Raw genomic sequence first — 18,961 nt, 5'->3', positions numbered from 1 at the left:
TGCAGTTCATTTCTTTAACTCGAAATGAGTGATTTTTGAATTTTTTTGGTGATATTTTCTCTGCACCTGATATGACTGGAACACAAAGAACATTTCACTTCTACTGGGCTTTAAAATGCAGGATTCGCGTTGTATTCAAATGTGTAAACCAAAGAGATGCCGGCATGTTATCTGTAGCCTTTCCACTTTTTCTCTTTCAGACATGGGTCCAGCTTACCTGTCATGAGGTGTCGCAAACGGTAGCAACTTCTGCACACGAATAACATCAGCACTGGTCTGTAAAATCACGTAGGACATGATGAGCTTACCTGCTGCGTTGTAGAAATTTCATTCAAGGGCTGATCCTCTTTCCAGTGATGTCATAAAACAAGACTAAAAGTGTAGCTATACGGTACACAAATAGTCCAACAAATACATTGTGCACGAGCAAAAGCATTTTGGTTTCTTGTAAAAAAAAAAAAAAATGTTAAGGCATGGACGGTTAGTATTTATGGAATGCATACATACAAAACCAATTCATGTACTCTGTCAGTGAATTCCAATAAATAGTACTTTGGCTCTCATTTACAATCAGCTGTCTTTATTCTGGAGCAATAACAGTAGATGTTGCTGCTTGCGTTATTTGCTGTGCATATACAGTTACAACGTATCACCACATGGTGGCACTGCTAAACATCAACGAATCTACACCAATCATATGCGCCGGCACGTCATACGTCACGGGCTGTAGCCAATGAGCGTCGAACTGTCTGAAATGCCGTTTGTTTCTGTAGAATTTGAATTTTCAACGAGACTCAACCCCAATCGTCGGAAAGAAGTATCGCGCCAACGTAAGTTTTCTTATTTACAATAGGGTGAATGCATTCGTGCCATAATTAAACGCGTTGCCCAACGTTTCATTCCGTGCCAATTTAATATTTATAGTCAGAGTGAAGTTCACTGGTAGAATATTTCCACGATTCACGATGGACTCGTACTAAAGCTAACGTTCATCCACTCAGTACGTTAAGTGCCATTTATCTTATCTTCTTACGGTCAAACAAGATGTACTCTTCTTAGACAGGAAACATTTAACATTGATTTAACAATTATCACAATAATAAACCAGATAAATATAATTCCTTCGTCCATTCGTATTTTTCTGAACCACTTATTCACACGATGATCGAGGGCGTTGTGGAGTCTTACTCTAACCCAGTTTGTGTTTCATCAGGTGATCAACCATGAGCTGGGCGGTGGAGGAGTGGAAGGATGGACTTCCAGGAAAGGCCCTGCAGAAGATCCAGGAAATGGAAGTCCAGCTGGACAAATTGAAAAAGGAGAGAACTCAAAAACAGTTTCAGGTTGACTCTCTCGAGGCAGCCCTGCAGAAGCAGAAACAAAAGGTCAGTGGTCAAGAAGATTCTAAACATGGATGATTTAAACTGTTAGTTGGGGGATATTATAGGAAGTTCCTAGGGTGCACATTAAAGGGGCAAAAAAATACAATTTAAATGGTATACTATTTTTTATTTTTTTTTACAGGTGGACAGTGAACGCAATGAGGCATCTGTTTTGAAAAGAGAGAACCAGTCTTTAGTAGAGTCATGCGACTCCGTAGAGAAAGCTCGCCAAAAGGTTTTGCATGATCTGGGAGTCAAAGAGCAGCAGGTGAGTTTGACTTAAAAAGAATTTGTTTAATTTTCTGCCTCTGTAGTCAGGCCAAAGTGTTTACGGCAAATGTTTGTATATGATCTCATATTGAAATTGTGTTTTGTTGAGTTTGTTTGCATGTCTAAAATCAAAATGGAAATCTTTGTCTTCATAAAGGTGAGATATTTGGAGGGCCAGCTCAACACTTGCAGAAACACCATAGAGCGACTGGAGCAAGAGCTTAAGAAGTGAGTTGTGTTTTTTTTTTGTATCTGTAAATTTTGACTAAACACAAGCTATAGTGAAACTGCATCGCTAATCCGTTGCCGCCCCAAAAAATCTTATTTGGACTTTCAGGTACAAAAATGAACTGGATCGTTCTCAACCTGCCGGCTCTTGCTCCTTGCCATCCTCCTCGGATCTGCAGGCGTTTGTTACTCCACAGAGGAGTTTCTCCACTCCAGTTTCATCTTACAGACCGCAAGGTAAACCACTGTAAACCTTTCCCACCTAACTTTTTAAGATTGAATAAATATTGCTGTACCTGCAAGAACATCACAAATCTGACATCAATCTTGTATATTTGCTACAGATAACAAACTAGAGGACCTTCAAGAGAAATATAACCATGAGGTAGAGGAAAGAAAAAAGCTGGAGAATGAATTAAATGTCCTTCAAGTCAAAGTGAGTATGTCAGTCATCATTACGAAGCTTCTTCCACCTAATACTTTTGCCATTTTGTTTCTTTTGTAGCTGTTGAATCAGTCGTCGGCCAGTGTGACCCACAAAGACATTGCTGCTCGCCAAGCCGGATCCTCTATTTTCCCATGGCAGCAACAAGATCGAGCACATGTCCGCCAGTCTCAGGAAATTGCTGAAACGCCTCTGAAGAGGCGTGGCACGTCCCTTTGGGAAGCGCACGAAGAGACGCCCATCAAATCGAGCCAGCGGATGAGCTGTCCCAGAACGGCAGCAGCGAGTCCGGGTGGATCCCACCAGATGGAACAACTGAAAATACTCAACCAAGGTGCTGATCACAAATTAAAATAGAGTTGTAACTTGAGTGAATTATTGTCCTGGTGTTTATCTTTTCAGATGGATGATATAATTGCGAAACATTTTAATTATATTTGTTTCAGAGCTGCGTGGCCGTGTGTCAGAGCTGGAGAGGAGCATGTCCAGTCACGAGAGAGAGATTAGCAGCCAGGCCTCCAAACTGCAGGACCTACAAGTCCAACTGACCCAGGCCTGCAAAGACCTGACTGAGCGGGACCGAGACTTGGCCAAGACGAGCCACGAGCTGCGTCAGACCACAGACAGACATCAGCAGCTCGAGGTCAAGGTAAGATCTCATGTCACATTTCTTTTTGTCTACTAGACCGTGTAGAAAAGGAACGTGTGGGATTTTCTGGCAAATGTGTCTTAAATGCTGCTGCTTCTCTTTCTTAGTGTTCTACAGTTGAGCAGAAGCTGAAGCAAGTTACTGAAGAGATGAGCTGTCAGAGACACAATGCTGAGAGCTGCAGACGAGCCCTGGAACAGAAGGTCAAGGACCAGGAGCGAGATAGCCAGAAGGTGCAACGACACAGAGCCCTGCCTGCATCTGGCCTTTTAAATGTGTTCAAACTAAAACAACGCCTGATCATTTTTAATGTGTGTAGGAGCTAGCCCAACTGCAAAGATCTCATCAGACTTTGGAGCAACAATTGGAGCAGACCAGAACCAAGTTAACACAAGAGATCCAACAGTCCAAAAAAGACAACAACATACTGCAGACTGATTTGGAGAAAGTAACTCAGCCTGACTTCATTTTGCCATGTGTGTCATTATTATTGTCAAACCATCTTCTTGCCGTGTTCCAGATGTGTTCTCAGAGGAGTCAGCTGGAGAGGGAGGTGGAGGAACAGAAACAGAAGCTGCTGCTCTCACAGCAGAGCCTCCAGGCCAGCCAGACCAAAGAGGAGGACCTCCGCAAGAAACTAGAGGTCATCTACCATTTTTTTCTTTCTATCACCTGACTTTTGAGATTTGTAGTGGTTTGATCTTCTTGGCAATGGCTTCCGGTTTCAAAATAGTGATTTACCAGTCCAAGTTCAGAATTCAATTTTATTGTTTTGTGTTATTGTGTTTTCGGCTAGGTGGAGGTAGATAACTGGTTTTATAACGGATAATAAATGAATACAGTACAAACACACATTTTAATAGCTTGTCTGTATCACTCATTGCTTCCTTTTCTGACTCCAGGAGCATCAGCGAGAGAAGAACAGCACTTCTGTCCAGTTGGACCAGAGCAATAGGCAGCTGTCACAACTTGAGGAAGAAAAGAAGACCTTGGAGCAGACTCTCAAACGCACCCAAGGACTCCTGGATGATCTCAAAGGTAACTTAATGGTAGCATTAGAGTAGCGAAGAGCAATATATAGATTCACATACCACCTGTTTTTTTATTTTGGGCCCACTAAGCATTCAGCGTATTATTTGTTGTTCCTTAGCAAAATGCGAAAGTCAAAAAGAAGAGCTGAAGAGACTGCAATGCAAACTGGAGCAGCAGTCCCAAGCTTCGACGCTGGAGCTGGAAAACCTAAGGAAGACGCTCTCCGACGCTGAGACTAAAAATGAATGGTAGACATTGGGACCAAAAAAAGTCCCATCCATTATTGCTCCTTGATTTAATGAAAGCCAATTAACCTTGTTGCAATCATTTTCTAGGGCCCAGAAGGAAATGCAGAAACAGAAGCAAGCAGAGGAGCAGTTGGCCAACAAGTTGACAGAGGCTGTAAAAGAAGGTCAAGAACTGAAGAAAAGTCTTGGTGCGAGTCATGACGAGTGCAAGCAGCTGACACAAAAGCATCAAGCTCTGCTGGATTGGAAGAACGAGAAGGATGCACTCATCAACCATGCAGAAGCCACGCAGAAGGAACTCGCTGATAAAATCAATGTATTGGACCAAAGTCTGAGCTCACAGAAAGAGGCGAACGAAGAATTGAAGGTAAAGATATTTATCCAACCAACTACATCAACAAGAGTCATCACCGTGTGTCGTTCTTCATGTCATTCCAATATGTTTCTCTGCATTGTAGAAGCAGCTGAGGAGTGCAGAGGAGGAGCAGGCCAAGCTGTCAGCACACATTGACAGCCTGAAGGGAGAACTCCTCATCAAGAGTACAGAGCTGGAAGAGCGGGAGCATCAATACAAGCAGCTCCAGACCAAATCCTCTGAGGCTGAACAGAAACACACCAAAGATCTGGAAAATCTTGGTGCACAGGTGACCCAACTTGAAAAACAGGTGAACACTAATACGACTGTGAATTTCTTCCTGTAACACTATTTCGGTCGGCTTGGCTCTAATCACTCGATCTGTTCAGGTCAAGGAATTGCAATCGCAGCTGAAGAAGGAAATTGCCCGAGCGGAGCACGCCGAGAAGAACATCGCTCAGCTGCATGACGAGCAGCGAGTAGCCTCCGACCTGACGCGCTCCAAAGAACAGCTTATTGAACTCGGCCAAGATGAAATACGACAGCTGAGGGAGAGCCTTGCTCAGGCTACTGCGGAGCAGGAAGAGAGAAATTTAAGGTGAGAGAGAGGTCAAGAAGTTTCGCTTGTATCCTGTTGAGGTAGAGTAGCGGTGTAGACTATCAATTTAATTTTGATGTCAAGATCCACAATTATCCCTATAAATCGCTTTAAATCGAGTCAGAGTCTTACTCAACTGAGATTAATTTTCAACGGTGCAACAGAGCTGATAAACCTGGAAATTTGAAAAACGCCCAACATTGTAGGACACAATTATGTCTGCATCGTAACATGCATTGTTGCTCATTGCACACAGATTGTCCGAGGAGAAAGCTGCTGTGATGCGACAATGTGAGGAAAGCGTCGCAGTGAAGACGGAGGAGACGACACAAATCAAGCTCCAGTTGGAGGAAACTCAGCAAGAGCTCCTACTCACAAAAAATCAGGTGCGCTTTGCAATGAAGGAATTAGTGTCTTGATTTGTACAACGCTTCATTTCACCTCCGCGTGTTTCAGATCAACTCAATGGATCAGTTGCTGAAGACCCAAGAGCAATTTGGAGCAGAGCTGCAGAAAAAAAGCAAGAAGATGTCCGAGCGCGAGGAAGAACACAAAAGGATGGATGCGGAAAATACGCAAAAGCTGCAACAGCTGGAGGCGGAGCTCCGGGGGGTGTACGATCAAGCGGCGGAGAAGGAAAGGCTCCTTAGAGAAGACCGGGCTCGACTCTTGTCTCTGGAGAAACAAAATGAAGACTTGGACAATGATCTCCAAGGGAGGTTGAAAGAAATACAGGTAAAGTTCAATCACATGTTGGACGAAAAAATGATCTAAGAATGGTTTGTATGTTAATGAAATTCTTCTTTCTCCTCTAAAGCTCCTGAAAGATAGACACAGTGAGAAAGTAAACGAGCTTCAGGAGCAAATATCATCTTTAGAGGAGACATTTTCCTCAAGCAAAGATGCAGTTGAGAAACTCCCATTGCTGAAAAGTGAACTTGAGATGGTCAACCGCTCTCACACCGAGCTCAAAAATCACCTGGAAAAAGAAGTTTCAGAGCTCACGCAGAAATTGAGCCAGCTGTCTGAGAGTAAAGCATTGGAAGCTCAAAGCTTCCTCAACAAGGAAAAGAGTCTCGGAGAAAAGTGTGAAGCCGCGGAGAAAGCCCTGAATGCCACCAAAGCTGAGTTGTGTAACATCCAAACTGAAGTGAAGGCTATGAAGGCAACTCTGTCTGCAGCCTCGCAAGGCTTGGAAGAAAGAGACGCCAGCATCAAGGGTCTGAAGGAGAAGCTGAACAGTGCAGAAGTCGAACATGCCAAGACTACCGAGCTCCTGAAAGAGAAGACGATTGTCATGAACAAAATTAAGGTTTGCTTTGGCGCAATTACACTGGCTCGATCGATCAGTAATCGTAACATTTGTGCTCAAGTGACATGTTGCTTTTAAAACAAATGGATGCTCCTGATTTTGTTTTCAAGAGTAATTTAAAAAACTAAAATAATTCATTTTGATAGTTCACTAATTTTTTTAACTTTTAATTTAAATCATCCTACGTGTTTACCAAGATTAAATTATAAAATATGTATGTGAATGTTTATTTCAGATGAGTTTACAATAAATTAAATTCAAAACTAACCAGGTAATTGGCAAAATTTAATGAATAAATTAACCATAGTTTTCATGTTGAGTTGAACAAAACAAGAATATCTTCAAGTAGGGCTCTTTGATACCACTTTTTTTTTCAGATTGATGCCAGTACCACTTTATGAGCCTGTATTTTGGCCACCTCCAGTAATCTATTGAGTTTATAGTAAAGATTTTTTTATATATGTTGTATATTTTTTTGCAAACAGGTTCAATTGGAGATGCTTCAGATGGATCTGGAAGACAATGAGACAACTGTCAACTCTTATGAAAGTCAATTTGAGACACTAAAGGAGACCATTCAGTCACTGGAGACGGAGCGAGCTCAAAACCAAAGTCACATTTCTGACATGGTGGTCCAACTAGAGGATAGCCAAGCCCAGGTAGACACCAAATCCTTTTCTCATTTGAGATGATCCATACTTCTTGCAGCAACTGGTTAACAATTAAAACAAAACTTTGGGAACAAAATGCTCATTTAAAAAAAAAAAATTGTCTTTTAGGTCTCAGTTTTGGAAACACGGTTGGAGGAGGTCCAGTCTCAAAACTCCATGTTGGAGTCCAAGTATGTGACAGCCAGAGAGGAACTGACAGAGAGGAGTTGTGAAATAACACGGCTGGAGGAGGACGCTGTCAAATACACTCAGTTGGAAGATGAAGTCGCCGCTTTGACGGCTCAAGTTGCGACTCTCAACCAGATCATTAAGACAAAGAAGATGACACAGAGTCACTTCAGGAGAAAACCAACCTCGAGGCAACCCTGAAGCAGTCGGTAAATGCCAACGATCAATTACAGACTGATTTAAATGAGGTGAATGTTCAGAAGCAGCAGTTGGAAACAAGGCTGGACGCGTTACATGAGGAGAACAAACACCTGCAGACCAGCGTGATGGTTTTAACAGAAGAGAAGCAGCAAGCTGAAACACTGACACAACAATTGACCGCGCAGAAAGAAAACACCGAAACAACACTGAGGCAACTCACCGAAGAGAAAGCCCAGCTCCTCTCCACTCTTGATCTTCTCTGTGAGCAAAAAACTCAGCTCGAGGCCCAACTCGGCGAGCTGGCAAGCAAGTTGACTCGAGCAGCGGAGGAGAAGCTTCAGCTGCAATCCAGTGAAGCCCAGCTGATGGAGAAGCAGCGGTCCCAAGCAACCATCGAGCTGCGTGATAACGAGGTGACTTCTATGCAAGAAGAAAAGGAACGGATCCAAAAACTCCTCCAGGACTCTGAACAGGAGTGTCGCATGATGAAGGAGCATCTCGAAAGGACAGAAAAGAGGATGGAGGAGGAGAACACATCCAGGTATGGTTATTCTCTGTGTTTATGCTCTTCTGTTAGATAACCATTGCGCCTCGATTGTGTCTCAGGAACCGGCAGTTTGAAACGGACCAGGCTGAACTGCATCAGAAGTTGTCATGCTTACAACAAGAGCTGAGCGTGTTCAAGCACCAGTATGACGTGTTGCTGGAGCAGGTGGCCCAGCAAAACCACCTTATCCAGACACTCTCACAAACGCAGGACCAACAGAGACCTGAAGAAAAGTTGAGCTCCATCGAGTCTGAAGAGGCAGACATCAATGGTGAGTTGAAATAGAGAATGTCAGAAGGGGATTTTTATTTGAACCCTAGCGACGGCACATTGAGACTGACTTAACTTAATTCCAGCAAGCCATGTTCATGCTGAATCCACTGAGGAACCAGCATTCGACTCCTTGGCAATAAATGAGCCCGACTTGGAGGAACTCTCATTCCAACCTGATGAGGCCCCCAGGTATGGTGACTTTTAATGTAAACTACTCATAAATACGCAACAATTAGGAGAAATAAAGCTATTCTCTTTTGAATCTTGTAGTGAAGCAGAACCCGCCCTCAAACCGGACGTAATCGAACCAGAGACGATCGAGGAACTTGCGGAAGAAGACAGAGATGTTTGCATGGAAGATGGACAGGAAATGCAGAGAAGTGAAAAGAAACAATTTGATCAGGTATGAAAGAATTGTTTTGATTGAGTTGTCCTCTGACCAGTTTGTTACAGAATTTGATTTAGTGGCTGGCTTTTATTTTATTTTTTAAACCCACTTGCAGGATCATGAGGAGAGCACTCCCTGTGGTGTCCTCGAACATGAAGCTGCTCCATTACACTCCACCGGTAAGTAATGAAATACACAAATTTGCAAGCAAAACAGATATATTCAAAAGTCAAAGAACTTGTGTGTTGATATTCCGTCGAGCAGAGACGAAGCCCGTGCAGTTAGAAGAGGATCACGAAAAACTCTCAAAGCTGGACGAGGACGTCTATGCCCTGCTTTCCAGAATTGACCTACTCAACTCTGACCTTGCACTGAGAAAGGAGTTGACCTCAGACCTCCAAAAGCAAGTCCAAACCTTGGAGCAGAAAGTTGATGCGGCAGAAGAAGCGACGCGTTGTGCGGCAAACAAGCTGAACAAAGTTTTGAAGGAGAAGGATAGCCTCTCTGATCAGGTGGGTTATTGCTGGTCTAGGAATGTCATTTATTAAATTGACATGTCAATTCTGCGTTTGAATTTAGTTGTCCCAGCTGTCGGAAGATAGAGAAAACTTAACCCTGCAGCTCCAAACTGCTAAATGCCAGCTAGCTGATGTTATGGAGATGATGGAGGGACTCGAAATGGCCAAAGGTAAAAATATACAGATGAATTTGTGTGCCATTGAGTTACATGCTAATCTTTTTTGTTACGCAGGCGGGTGGGACGAGAAGTTCCTCCAGCAGGAGAGCGAGCTGAAGAGGGTTCGCTCGGAGAAAGCCAATCTGGAGCAGCACATCCTGGGCATGGAGTGTGAGCTGGAGGCCCTGCAGGAGGAGCGCAGCAAGCTGGGAGATGAGCTGGAAACTCAAAGGAGGACCTGCTCAGGCTTGGCGCAGCAAATCGAAACATTCTCCTCTGAGGTGGGCGCTCATTCGCGTGCAAAACATTAGGGACACCAAAGCCGCAGAGGCATCTAATATAATTGGGTGGCTTGTATAACTTGTCATTTTCTTCTCAAGACAATCCATCTGAGATCTGAGCTGGTTTCCTGCTCTGAAGAACGAGACGAGCTGAGTCAGGCTGCGAGCCAGTTGCGAGAGAAAATACACGGGCTGGAGAAGACCAACTGTGACACCAGGTCCTTAATTTCCATCCTGGAGGAGGACATCAGAGCAGGAAAGAGGCAGAATGAAGCCCTGCAAAGCAGCGCAGACAAAATGAAGACAGAGAAGCATCAGGTGCAAAAAGAACTTTTGTTTCGGAATAAGCTCGTCCAAATCATAAAGAATACACAATGACAATATTTTTGTTGTTGTCTCAAGCTGTCGGAGCAGATAAATGTTTTGGAGGAAGCCATGTCTCAGCAGACGGGGGAGAAGGAACAGTTGATTGGGCAGCTTGACAAGATTAAGGAAGATCGCACGGGTGCCAGTCTCAACACGGAGACCATGTTCAGCAAAATCCAGGTGAATAAGAAGAGTGATGAAAGAGTGGCAATAGACATAAGCTTTCAAAATGTTACTATCGTCTGTTTCTCTGCCAAGGCTTTGGAAGGAGAAGTGCAACAGCTGACGCAGTCTTTGGAGTCCTCTCTCCTGGAAAAGGGAGAAATCGCCTCTCGACTGAATTCCACACAGGACGAAGTCCAGCAGATGCGGAACGGCATTGAAAAGCTCCGCGTCCGCATCGAATCTGACGAGAGGAAGAAGAAGCACGTGAGCGAACTTCTCAAAGGTAACTTTGGCGTCATTTTTTGCAGCCTTGTCAATTTCTTCGTGGCCTGACCAGGACTTTGCCTGTTTGCAGCCGCTCAGAGGAAGTCTGACTCACTGCAAGACCGCATTGATGCTCTGGAGCGAGAGAAGGAGGATGCAGAGCAAGACCTTGAGGAAGCGGTCCTTCAGGTATTTCCCAATATTTATATCGCTAACAACTGTATAAGACAGAATGTTGTAAGGCTTAACTGTGACTTGCAATACAGGCTGAGACCATGAAAGCCGAGCTGGAGGAGCAAAGGATAAAGGTACGCAACATTATCAAATGTGGCTGCTTGATAAGATTTTTTGTGTGCGTGTACATGTTTTTTTTAAACCTGAATTCATGTTTTGTTTGACCCCAGGTGGACGAAGAGAAACAAGATCTCAGAGAGGAGCTCTCGAAGCTTTCTGACACTCTGGACAACCTGAGGTCTGAGAAGGAGCAACTGGAGCGAGTTCTGCAGATGAAAAACGCAGAGCTTGAGGAGCTGAAGGCTGCTAAGGAGGAATTAGAGCGAGGGCTGGAGAGGGCACAGATGGATCGGAGAGAAGAGGAGGAAAGGCAGAGGTGCCGGGTGGAGGAGTTGGAGCGGGGGTCGCGGGAGGAAGCTGAGAAGCTGACGAGGCGGGCCGACGATCTCAGAGTCCAGCTCGAAGCGGCTAATCAGCGAGAGTTGTCTTTTGAAGACAAGAGCGCAGAAATGGAGAAGGAGCGAGAGAGATTGAAGCACCTCCTGGAGGAGCTGGAGGCCGAGAAACAACATCTGCAGGAGGAGCTGGAGAAGTGGAAGATGAATGGTAAGGAGTGGGAAAGGCAGAAAAACAATCTGATGACTCGCATTGAGGATTTGGAAGAAGACCTTGTCAAGGCCAAAGAGGCAGATGATAAGGAACAGCTAAAAGGAGAAAATAGACTACTGCTAGAAGAAAAAGAGAGACTAGAGCAGGAGAACAAGATGCTCCATTCTAGCGAGGAGGAGAACATTGCCCTGAAGCAGGAGAGAGATAGAGTAGAGGAGGACAGAAACAGGCTGGAGGGGGAAACAAAGACGCTTCAGGCAGCCTTGTCACTGATGGAAGATGAGAAGAAGAGTTTGTCTTTGGCTCTTTCTGCACTGGAACAAGACAAACAAAGAGCTGAAGACGACAAGGTGAAACTGTCAGAGGAGCAGCAGAAGCTTCAGTCCACGGTTTCCTGCCTTGAAGAGAAGCTGGAAACGCAGCAGCTGTCCATCTCGAAGCTCAACGAGCAGGTACGCACACCTCCATTTTCAGTATAAAATATTTGAAATGATACAAAATGAATAAATGTGCGTTTATACAAACAGCAAACATTGGTGGTTTCAATTCCCTCCTCAGTCCGCGTAACTCTTTATTTCCCTCCAGGTGTCCGAGCTGTCGTCTGTTGTCGCTCGTGTGTCCAAAGAGCGAGACGCCACGCGCAGCAAGTTGAACCTTTGGATGAAGACTTGCAAACAGCTGGAGCAAGAGAAGATGCTCCTACTGAGCAGCTCCGGTTTGTTGACTCGACACCGCTCACAGGGGAGACTCCTTTCATTTCAACGAATCTGGGTTTATTTCAAAGCCACCTGTGATATTTAAAATCCATAAAACTAAATGAGAACTCATTCATCCCTTCCACTTCTTAATAAATGTATTTTAAAAACAACAAAAAATTGCAAAAATCCTGAACAGAATTGATAAGTGCAGTGTGCTGTGATCTCCTGTAGATGGCACTAATGCCCAAGGTATGAAATACGTGGACACCTGCTAAACACATTTTCAACCCCATAAACGTTTGCCACGAACTGCGGATTACCCGTGATGCCATATTTCAGAATAAAAAAAAAAAAATCCAATCCATTTTTAACATGGACCTGCTCTTTTTCCACCAGATGGAGCTTGCAAAGAAGCAGCACAGGTGGAAAATAAGGAACTGCAAATTCAAACTGAGGAGAGGAAGAAGGAGGTAGAGGAGCTGAAGTCGTCCCTTAAGGAGGCAAAAGCAGAGTGTGAGGAAAAAAGCAAAGAGGTGGAGGAGCTCAAGGCGACCCTGGACGCACGCAGCAGAGATCTGGAGGAGGTCAAAGGTGAACTCAAAGAAGTCAACCAGCTCGTGGAGGAGAAGACGCAGGAGGCGGACGACACCATGGACAAATACTGCAACTCCTTGTTGGAGGTGCGCAAACTGGAAGAGGCCAACGACGCGCTGACGACAAAGCTGGAGTATTTGTTAGCGAGCAAAGACAACATCAGCCGCTCCGGCACCGCCGACGGCCGCAGACGCTCAGCGAGGTCCTCTACCAAACACCTGGATGACAAATCGGAGAACACAGATCCTGCGACTCCACAGAGGTCACCGCGGGGCTCCTCATCCGGGAAGAGGGCTCATAAACACATGAGCGATAAGGACAGCGCCCAGGAGGCTCTCCACAACCTCACCAAGAAGATCAGAGCTAACGCCTCGACCACGCCAAAACCGAGTACTCCACAGGACGATGAGTTCAGGCCTGAGGGGCTTCCAGAGCTGGTGCAGAGAGGTACGAATGCCCTGCGTATTTTATCATCATGCTGGACAACATCTAGACGTAGTGGAGTCAAGATTTGTTTTTGTTAGGCTTTGCTGACATCCCACTGGGTGAGGCCAGCCCCTTCATCATGAGGAGAACCACCGCAAAACGATGCAGCCCTCGCCTGGCTGCCAGGCAGACGTTGGATGGCAAGGTAAGCACCAACACACAAACTGGATGTACTTGTTATTCTTCATGTTGTTGTACTTGTCACCTCCAGTTACTGCTGCCTCCTTCCTCGACTGACAAGTGCGAGGAAACGGTCACTCCTCGTTCGCAAGAGTCACCAGAGGAAGGAGACAATTGTCATGTTCAGTAAATGCAACTCAAAACACAGCACTGAGGTTTAGATGGACGGTACGTTTTTACCGTAATTACGCTGCACTCCTTTTAGTCATTTCTGTCAATCCTAACAATTAGCAACATGTCTTTATTTAACTTTTTAGTGTTTTAGTAAAAGATGAAAAGCAGGGACAAAAAAAAAGCCTTTTTGCAACATAAGACAGTAAGACAGCTTCTCTAGTTAGTATGCACCACTTTCATTTTTTTGTATTTTGGTATAGGTGATGAAAATGAAAAGCAGGGACAAACATGCCGTATTACAACATATTAGTCAAAGTCTTCGAACACATTCCTCAGGTGTGTAAATCAATTTCACGTTACATATTCTTGTGCTGTATATATTTCTCTGTCCACTCAGCCGTAAGTCGTGTATTCCATGAGCTAGTCTCGTCCTAACGGCAGCTATCTTTTCTTATCCTTTTTATGTGCTTAGACTGCTTGACTTTTTATTGATGCCTGGTAAGTTTTGAATGTGTTTCTCTAATCACAGATTTACTTTGTCGAATATTTGAACTCAAACGCTTTTTACGTAGGAGATGCTTATTGTTAACGTGCGAGTGTATGAGCTCACTAGTCATTGTAAATAACTTTTTAATCCCCCACTAAACTTGTTTAAACAACCTGATAGCGTGTATGGTTTGTTTTGAACACACCTTTTCTCCAAAATCAAGTTGTTGGTTTTTTTAAATATATTTTTAGCATGACTAATTATGAATTCATCTTATTTTTTTATTTTAATATTTGTTTATTATTACTTTGTTGTGCACCCAGTTAGGAGACGCAAAAAATGGTCAACTGCTATGCCTCCCTTGTCTCAAATAAGCATAAGCGTTACATCAGATGTTAACTACAAAAAAATATATATATTAATGTATTTCAAAATTCAACCCATTCACCTTCAAGCAATCAAGATTTCAACTGTGGTTGACTTCACTCCTCTACATCTTTTTTATGACGTGTCCTCGTCTACCGAAATTGGAAAAAAAGGCTAACAAGCATAAGCAGTAGAAAATCTATTTAAGTGCAAATAATTGGTTACTGCACCTACCACTTGAATCGTTTGGACTTTGAATGGGGAGGAAATGCTCAAAATAAGCCTAATTATCTACGTGTGTTCGCTAAAGACATCTCGTGTTTCTTTTAACGTGGGTGGAGCTTTATGATGCAGTCAGATGGCTTCTGGTCAATAGCCATCGATCTCTACTTATAGGCATTAAGGTTATCGATGTGTCAGCTGAGGTCATCGTGACCTCTTGACCTCTTTAAGCCGATGATGGCAGCATTCCGTTCAAGCATCTATAACTCAGCCAGTTTAAAGCACCTGAGAGCAGTGAATTGCCAGTTATGGGAACGGAGAGAGAAAGATGAGCCAGTCGCACACACCTCAGAGTGGATAATGTTCATGCCAGTACCAACTGTGGCCCAGCACACGGGAAAAGCAGGGCTGTGTTATGACTGGCGTCGGCTGTCAAACGTGTTTGTGTAGGAGTGTGTGCGTGTGTCCGCAGGCTGGACGGACAGAGCTCCAGACCTTCCCACCTCTGAAGCCTATGCATGAATTGAGCCATTCTCTGTCCGGCAACGCTGTATAAGCAGCAGCCAGTGTCAGGAAGTGACACCGGACCGCAGAGAGAACACTTGATCTCCTGCTCGAACATTTGATTTGCCTTAAAACAACACTGTCGCAACATTACTGGATGAGCACGAACCCTGTTTGCCCAACTGAATCTTTTGTTTTGTTTTCTACAATTGTTGGAGCGATTCTGCTGTATGAATATGAATACACTTCTTCTGTCAGCTTATACTCCATTCCAGACAAAATGGGAAGTCTGAGTTTTCCCCCGACCTCTGACCAGGACAAGTGCACTGCAATTGTACTCAAACAGGGAGGGTCATCTCACCAAGCCAGAAAAATAAAAACAAATCTACTTGGACGCCACTTGACAAATGCATCCCACAAACCAGTCAAAGGTAAATTTCAATCAATTTCGTTATTCAACATAAATTCACATAACACTTGTGACTTGTACTGTATGCTTGCATGAGTGCTGTTATTCTGACAACTATATTCTTTTATATCAATATGGAAAATTACAATGGCACGTTTGCTGGAGGTCAAAATGTGTTTTGAGCAACCAAATCGGCCATCTTTGTTGTTTATATTCACCTGGAACGCTTTGAGGTTGCAACTGGCACAATGCGAGTTGGTTAAATTTGATTTCCACCCTTCCTGGAATGTAGCGTTAGGTCCTTGTCACTAAGGTGGCGTCAAAGCACTATAAGGCACAGAGTTTAGACTCCGCACAAAAAGCAGCCAATGGTTGTTTTTTTTTCGGTTTTGTTTTTAATAATGGAAAATAGTTTTCAAAAGAAACTCTGAATGCTATGAGTGAAACTTTTGAGTATCCAATAGACACGTTTTAGTGGTAGTTAATTTTGGGATCTTTACTTGTGGCTCAAATGACCTTAACATGCTTAAAAAAACATTTTTGTCAAACTGCCCCACTGATGACCAAGTCTCGAGAGATGATCTGCATGTCGACCTTAACATTATTAACTCATATTGACTTGGAGAGGTCCTCATGGCTGCAAACAATTACACATGCAGCAATTGAGCCATTCTTCCTTATTGGACTGCAGGCTTTCTCCTTTCTTCTTTTGAGCAATAGTAAAGAGCAGACTCTGCATTTAGTGAACCTAAAATAGGAAAAGGCTCATAAAAGAAAGTCAGTACAAGCCTCTGGATGTTTTACATCATTTGATTTCTGTAGTTATCTTTGCAATCATTTACCCTGCCTGAGGGATTGTCAAAAGCTAGTTTTGGAAGGACCAAAGGATGCATGCAGTCATCTTGCAAGGATTTAAATATCACTGCTTACTCTGGAAGGAATATGAACTGCAGCTTCGTTTGAATTCATTCAAAGTGAAGTTTAAAATCTGGTGCAATGATAACTTAAAAAGTCTCTTGCTTGTTAAACTGAAAAGTATTGACTGTGTTCTTGCTATCCTGGACGAAATCATATTAAACTAATGAAATCTTGTTAGATAAAGTTTAATGACTGAAATAAATGATGACACAGCAAACATGGACAGAGGTGAACTTGAATATATTTTCTACTTATACAAAAATTATATTTTTACTCTAAAAGACATTCATGTGGCAGTCGTAGAAATATGTCTTAAAAAACATGCAGTGTAGAAAAACGCGCAAAATTCATGAACTATTCCTAAAACGCATATTGGGCACATGTGGCAAAAAAGAAAAAAAACGTCAACATTGGTTTAATTTTTATACAGCAACAGAAGCAGGATATCTAAGAAAAAATGAAATGAGACACCAACTAGCATGTTAGTACCCCACTAATAATAATAATTCAATAAACTATACTTTTTAAATATCCTTAACCATTCATAAAACTTGAGTTGCCATTCAAATTCTTTCTTGACGTACGTATGTATCGGTCCAGAGATAAAACATAAATAAAAATATCACTTTTCACTTTTGGCCATGTGCACAAGTGTGAGTGTATATTTTAGCACCATAGTCCGTCAGAACTCACTGTGTACAGAGGAGTATTAGGGGAAAATAGAATTCAGAAACACTATGTATATATTTCTGCCTTGAATAAGTATTCAAGGAAGAAAACCGTTAGTTTGTGTGAAGTAAATAATCCAAAGATGTAATTTGACATGTCCTTTTTATAAATCTGAAAATAACAATTTTGATGTGAATAGCCTGAAGATTAAGATAAAAAAAATCAAATTAAATTACTCTATATTATTACATGCAAAGAAAGTCACAAAAAAAGGCAAAACATAATATGAGCGTCAACATTTTTCAGTTAAATTTCCAACTTTTTTTTCAGACTTTTTGATTGTTTAGTTGGGCCCTAATACTCCTTGGTACAGTTGTAAACAAAATCAACCATAAACATAACAAGCCTTTTCGTTTCTTCCACATATGAGGCGTACTTGAGTGCAGCAGTAAAATGGGATGGACTGCATAGCGCCGCAAACTGTAGCCTGTCGTCACGTGCTAATGCTGTAAAAATCAAAGTGCATTTTTAACTGCAGGTGGAGGAGGAAGAGGCCTCCTGTTTGTGTCTTTGAGCAGTAGTAGGACAGTGGCTCAGGATCATTTAAGTCAGTGGAAGGGAAGTCAAGACAAAGTATGAACATTTGTGGGTCAAATGTTTTCAGGCTTTTTTTTCCCCCCCGACAACTGAGGTTAAAAATTACATTTCAAAAGTAGAAAAAAAATAATGAAAAGGATTTACGCAAACACTGCATAATTCCCGCACGTCGTTCTAATGTGACAAAGTTGAAGTAGAAGCGTTTGAAGTTGATTATCATCTAGTACATTTCGACATTCGCATGGCAATGTATTTCATTTTCCATATTCACACATATTAAAACGTCCATCTGTTAGTATATGCTTTAGAGTTCTTGATGTACCATGTTCAGGACTATCCCAAAAGTATTCCAAGTCTAGGAAGCATTTCTCTCAAGTGAACACACCCTTGTTAGGATATCAGAGCCCAGGCCTAAATCCACTTTCTAACATCCAAGTTATTTGTAAAAAAGAGTTTGCTAATATCAAGTCAAGCAGTTATGGGTCTGATGGATGGAAGGTTGATTTTTGGGGAGAAAAAAAGAAATCTCACTTGTAAGGTGTTCCTGGAACTGAAAAGTTTGAGGGCCCCTGTTCTAATCAAGTATATATTAAATGAAGAAAAAAAAGTATTAATAGTTTGAACCTCTTATTTTAACAGGCTTTCCACATTCACTGTAATGAAGAGCAGAAAAGCTGTGAGGCTCAGAGAGCCAATAAAGTATAACAAGGTTGTTGTTTTTGTTGTTTTTTTGCTTCGCACTTAAAGGTCAACCTCTGAGGCTTGTGCTTGACATTTCAGCAAAATGAATGACTTTAAGGCACCGTGACGATTGGATTAAAGCGTCCGTGTTGCCACGTGCATGCCCTGCAGTTTCTCTTCCTCCTCACCTGAGAGTTCTGAAGACTATCACTCACAGGTGTGGGATTGGCAACAGAATCCAAAAGGTTAGTCGACCTTTTGATCAGAAATGGTGACCGCATCCAAAGTCCAATAAAGCAAGCATGAAAAAAAAAATGGTTACATTGTATTGAAGGGTTAAAAAAGAACCAACCAAGCTGTAATCTCCAAATTATTTCTGGTCATCTTTCTCTTTCAAACTTGCAGCAGCTGTTCAGAAGTAAACTAAGGCAGTGGTTCTCAAACTGGTCCCTGGTTCTGGCATTTAGGGGTATACCTAGTGGTTTTGCTGAATTGATGTGAAGATTATAGGGGTCCTCAAGACCCAAATGGTTCGAGAAGGATCATGTATGAAGGAACTCTTCAGATTTGTTCGTGCTTGGGTATTTAGTACATGTTGCTGTTGTTGATTGACGCCCACAAATTGTCCAAAAAACTGTATGGAGGATAACTATGTCCACCATAATTCGGGAATC

The 18,961-nt window shown here is 42.8% G+C and overlaps 1 protein-coding gene across 1 annotated transcript; it reads left to right on the top strand.

Annotated features, from left to right (window-relative positions):
* Positions 1 to 725: 725 nt before the first annotated feature.
* Positions 726 to 14,098, top strand: cenpf (centromere protein F). The gene is given in 39 exon segments (XM_037248444.1): positions 726 to 830; positions 1,214 to 1,385; positions 1,525 to 1,650; positions 1,810 to 1,880; positions 1,990 to 2,117; positions 2,225 to 2,316; positions 2,386 to 2,659; positions 2,772 to 2,974; positions 3,082 to 3,207; positions 3,294 to 3,422; positions 3,495 to 3,617; positions 3,877 to 4,012; positions 4,125 to 4,254; positions 4,342 to 4,621; positions 4,713 to 4,919; positions 4,999 to 5,207; positions 5,464 to 5,593; positions 5,664 to 5,942; positions 6,025 to 6,519; positions 7,005 to 7,178; positions 7,299 to 7,524; positions 7,527 to 8,100; positions 8,166 to 8,377; positions 8,463 to 8,568; positions 8,650 to 8,782; positions 8,883 to 8,946; positions 9,032 to 9,279; positions 9,347 to 9,455; positions 9,519 to 9,724; positions 9,824 to 10,042; positions 10,127 to 10,270; positions 10,349 to 10,538; positions 10,611 to 10,708; positions 10,786 to 10,827; positions 10,924 to 11,814; positions 11,948 to 12,077; positions 12,457 to 13,101; positions 13,179 to 13,285; positions 13,352 to 14,098. Coding segments are annotated over 38 exon segments (7,917 nt in total). The 5' UTR covers positions 726 to 830; positions 1,214 to 1,223; the 3' UTR covers positions 13,451 to 14,098.
* Positions 14,099 to 18,961: the final 4,863 nt, after the last annotated feature.

The sequence above is a fragment of the Syngnathus acus genome, chromosome 3, assembly GCF_901709675.1.
Source record: "Syngnathus acus chromosome 3, fSynAcu1.2, whole genome shotgun sequence".
Taxonomy (NCBI): domain Eukaryota; kingdom Metazoa; phylum Chordata; class Actinopteri; order Syngnathiformes; family Syngnathidae; genus Syngnathus; species Syngnathus acus.
The sequence above is the reverse complement of the archived record's forward strand: the minus strand, read 5'-3'. Positions and strand labels throughout refer to the sequence as shown.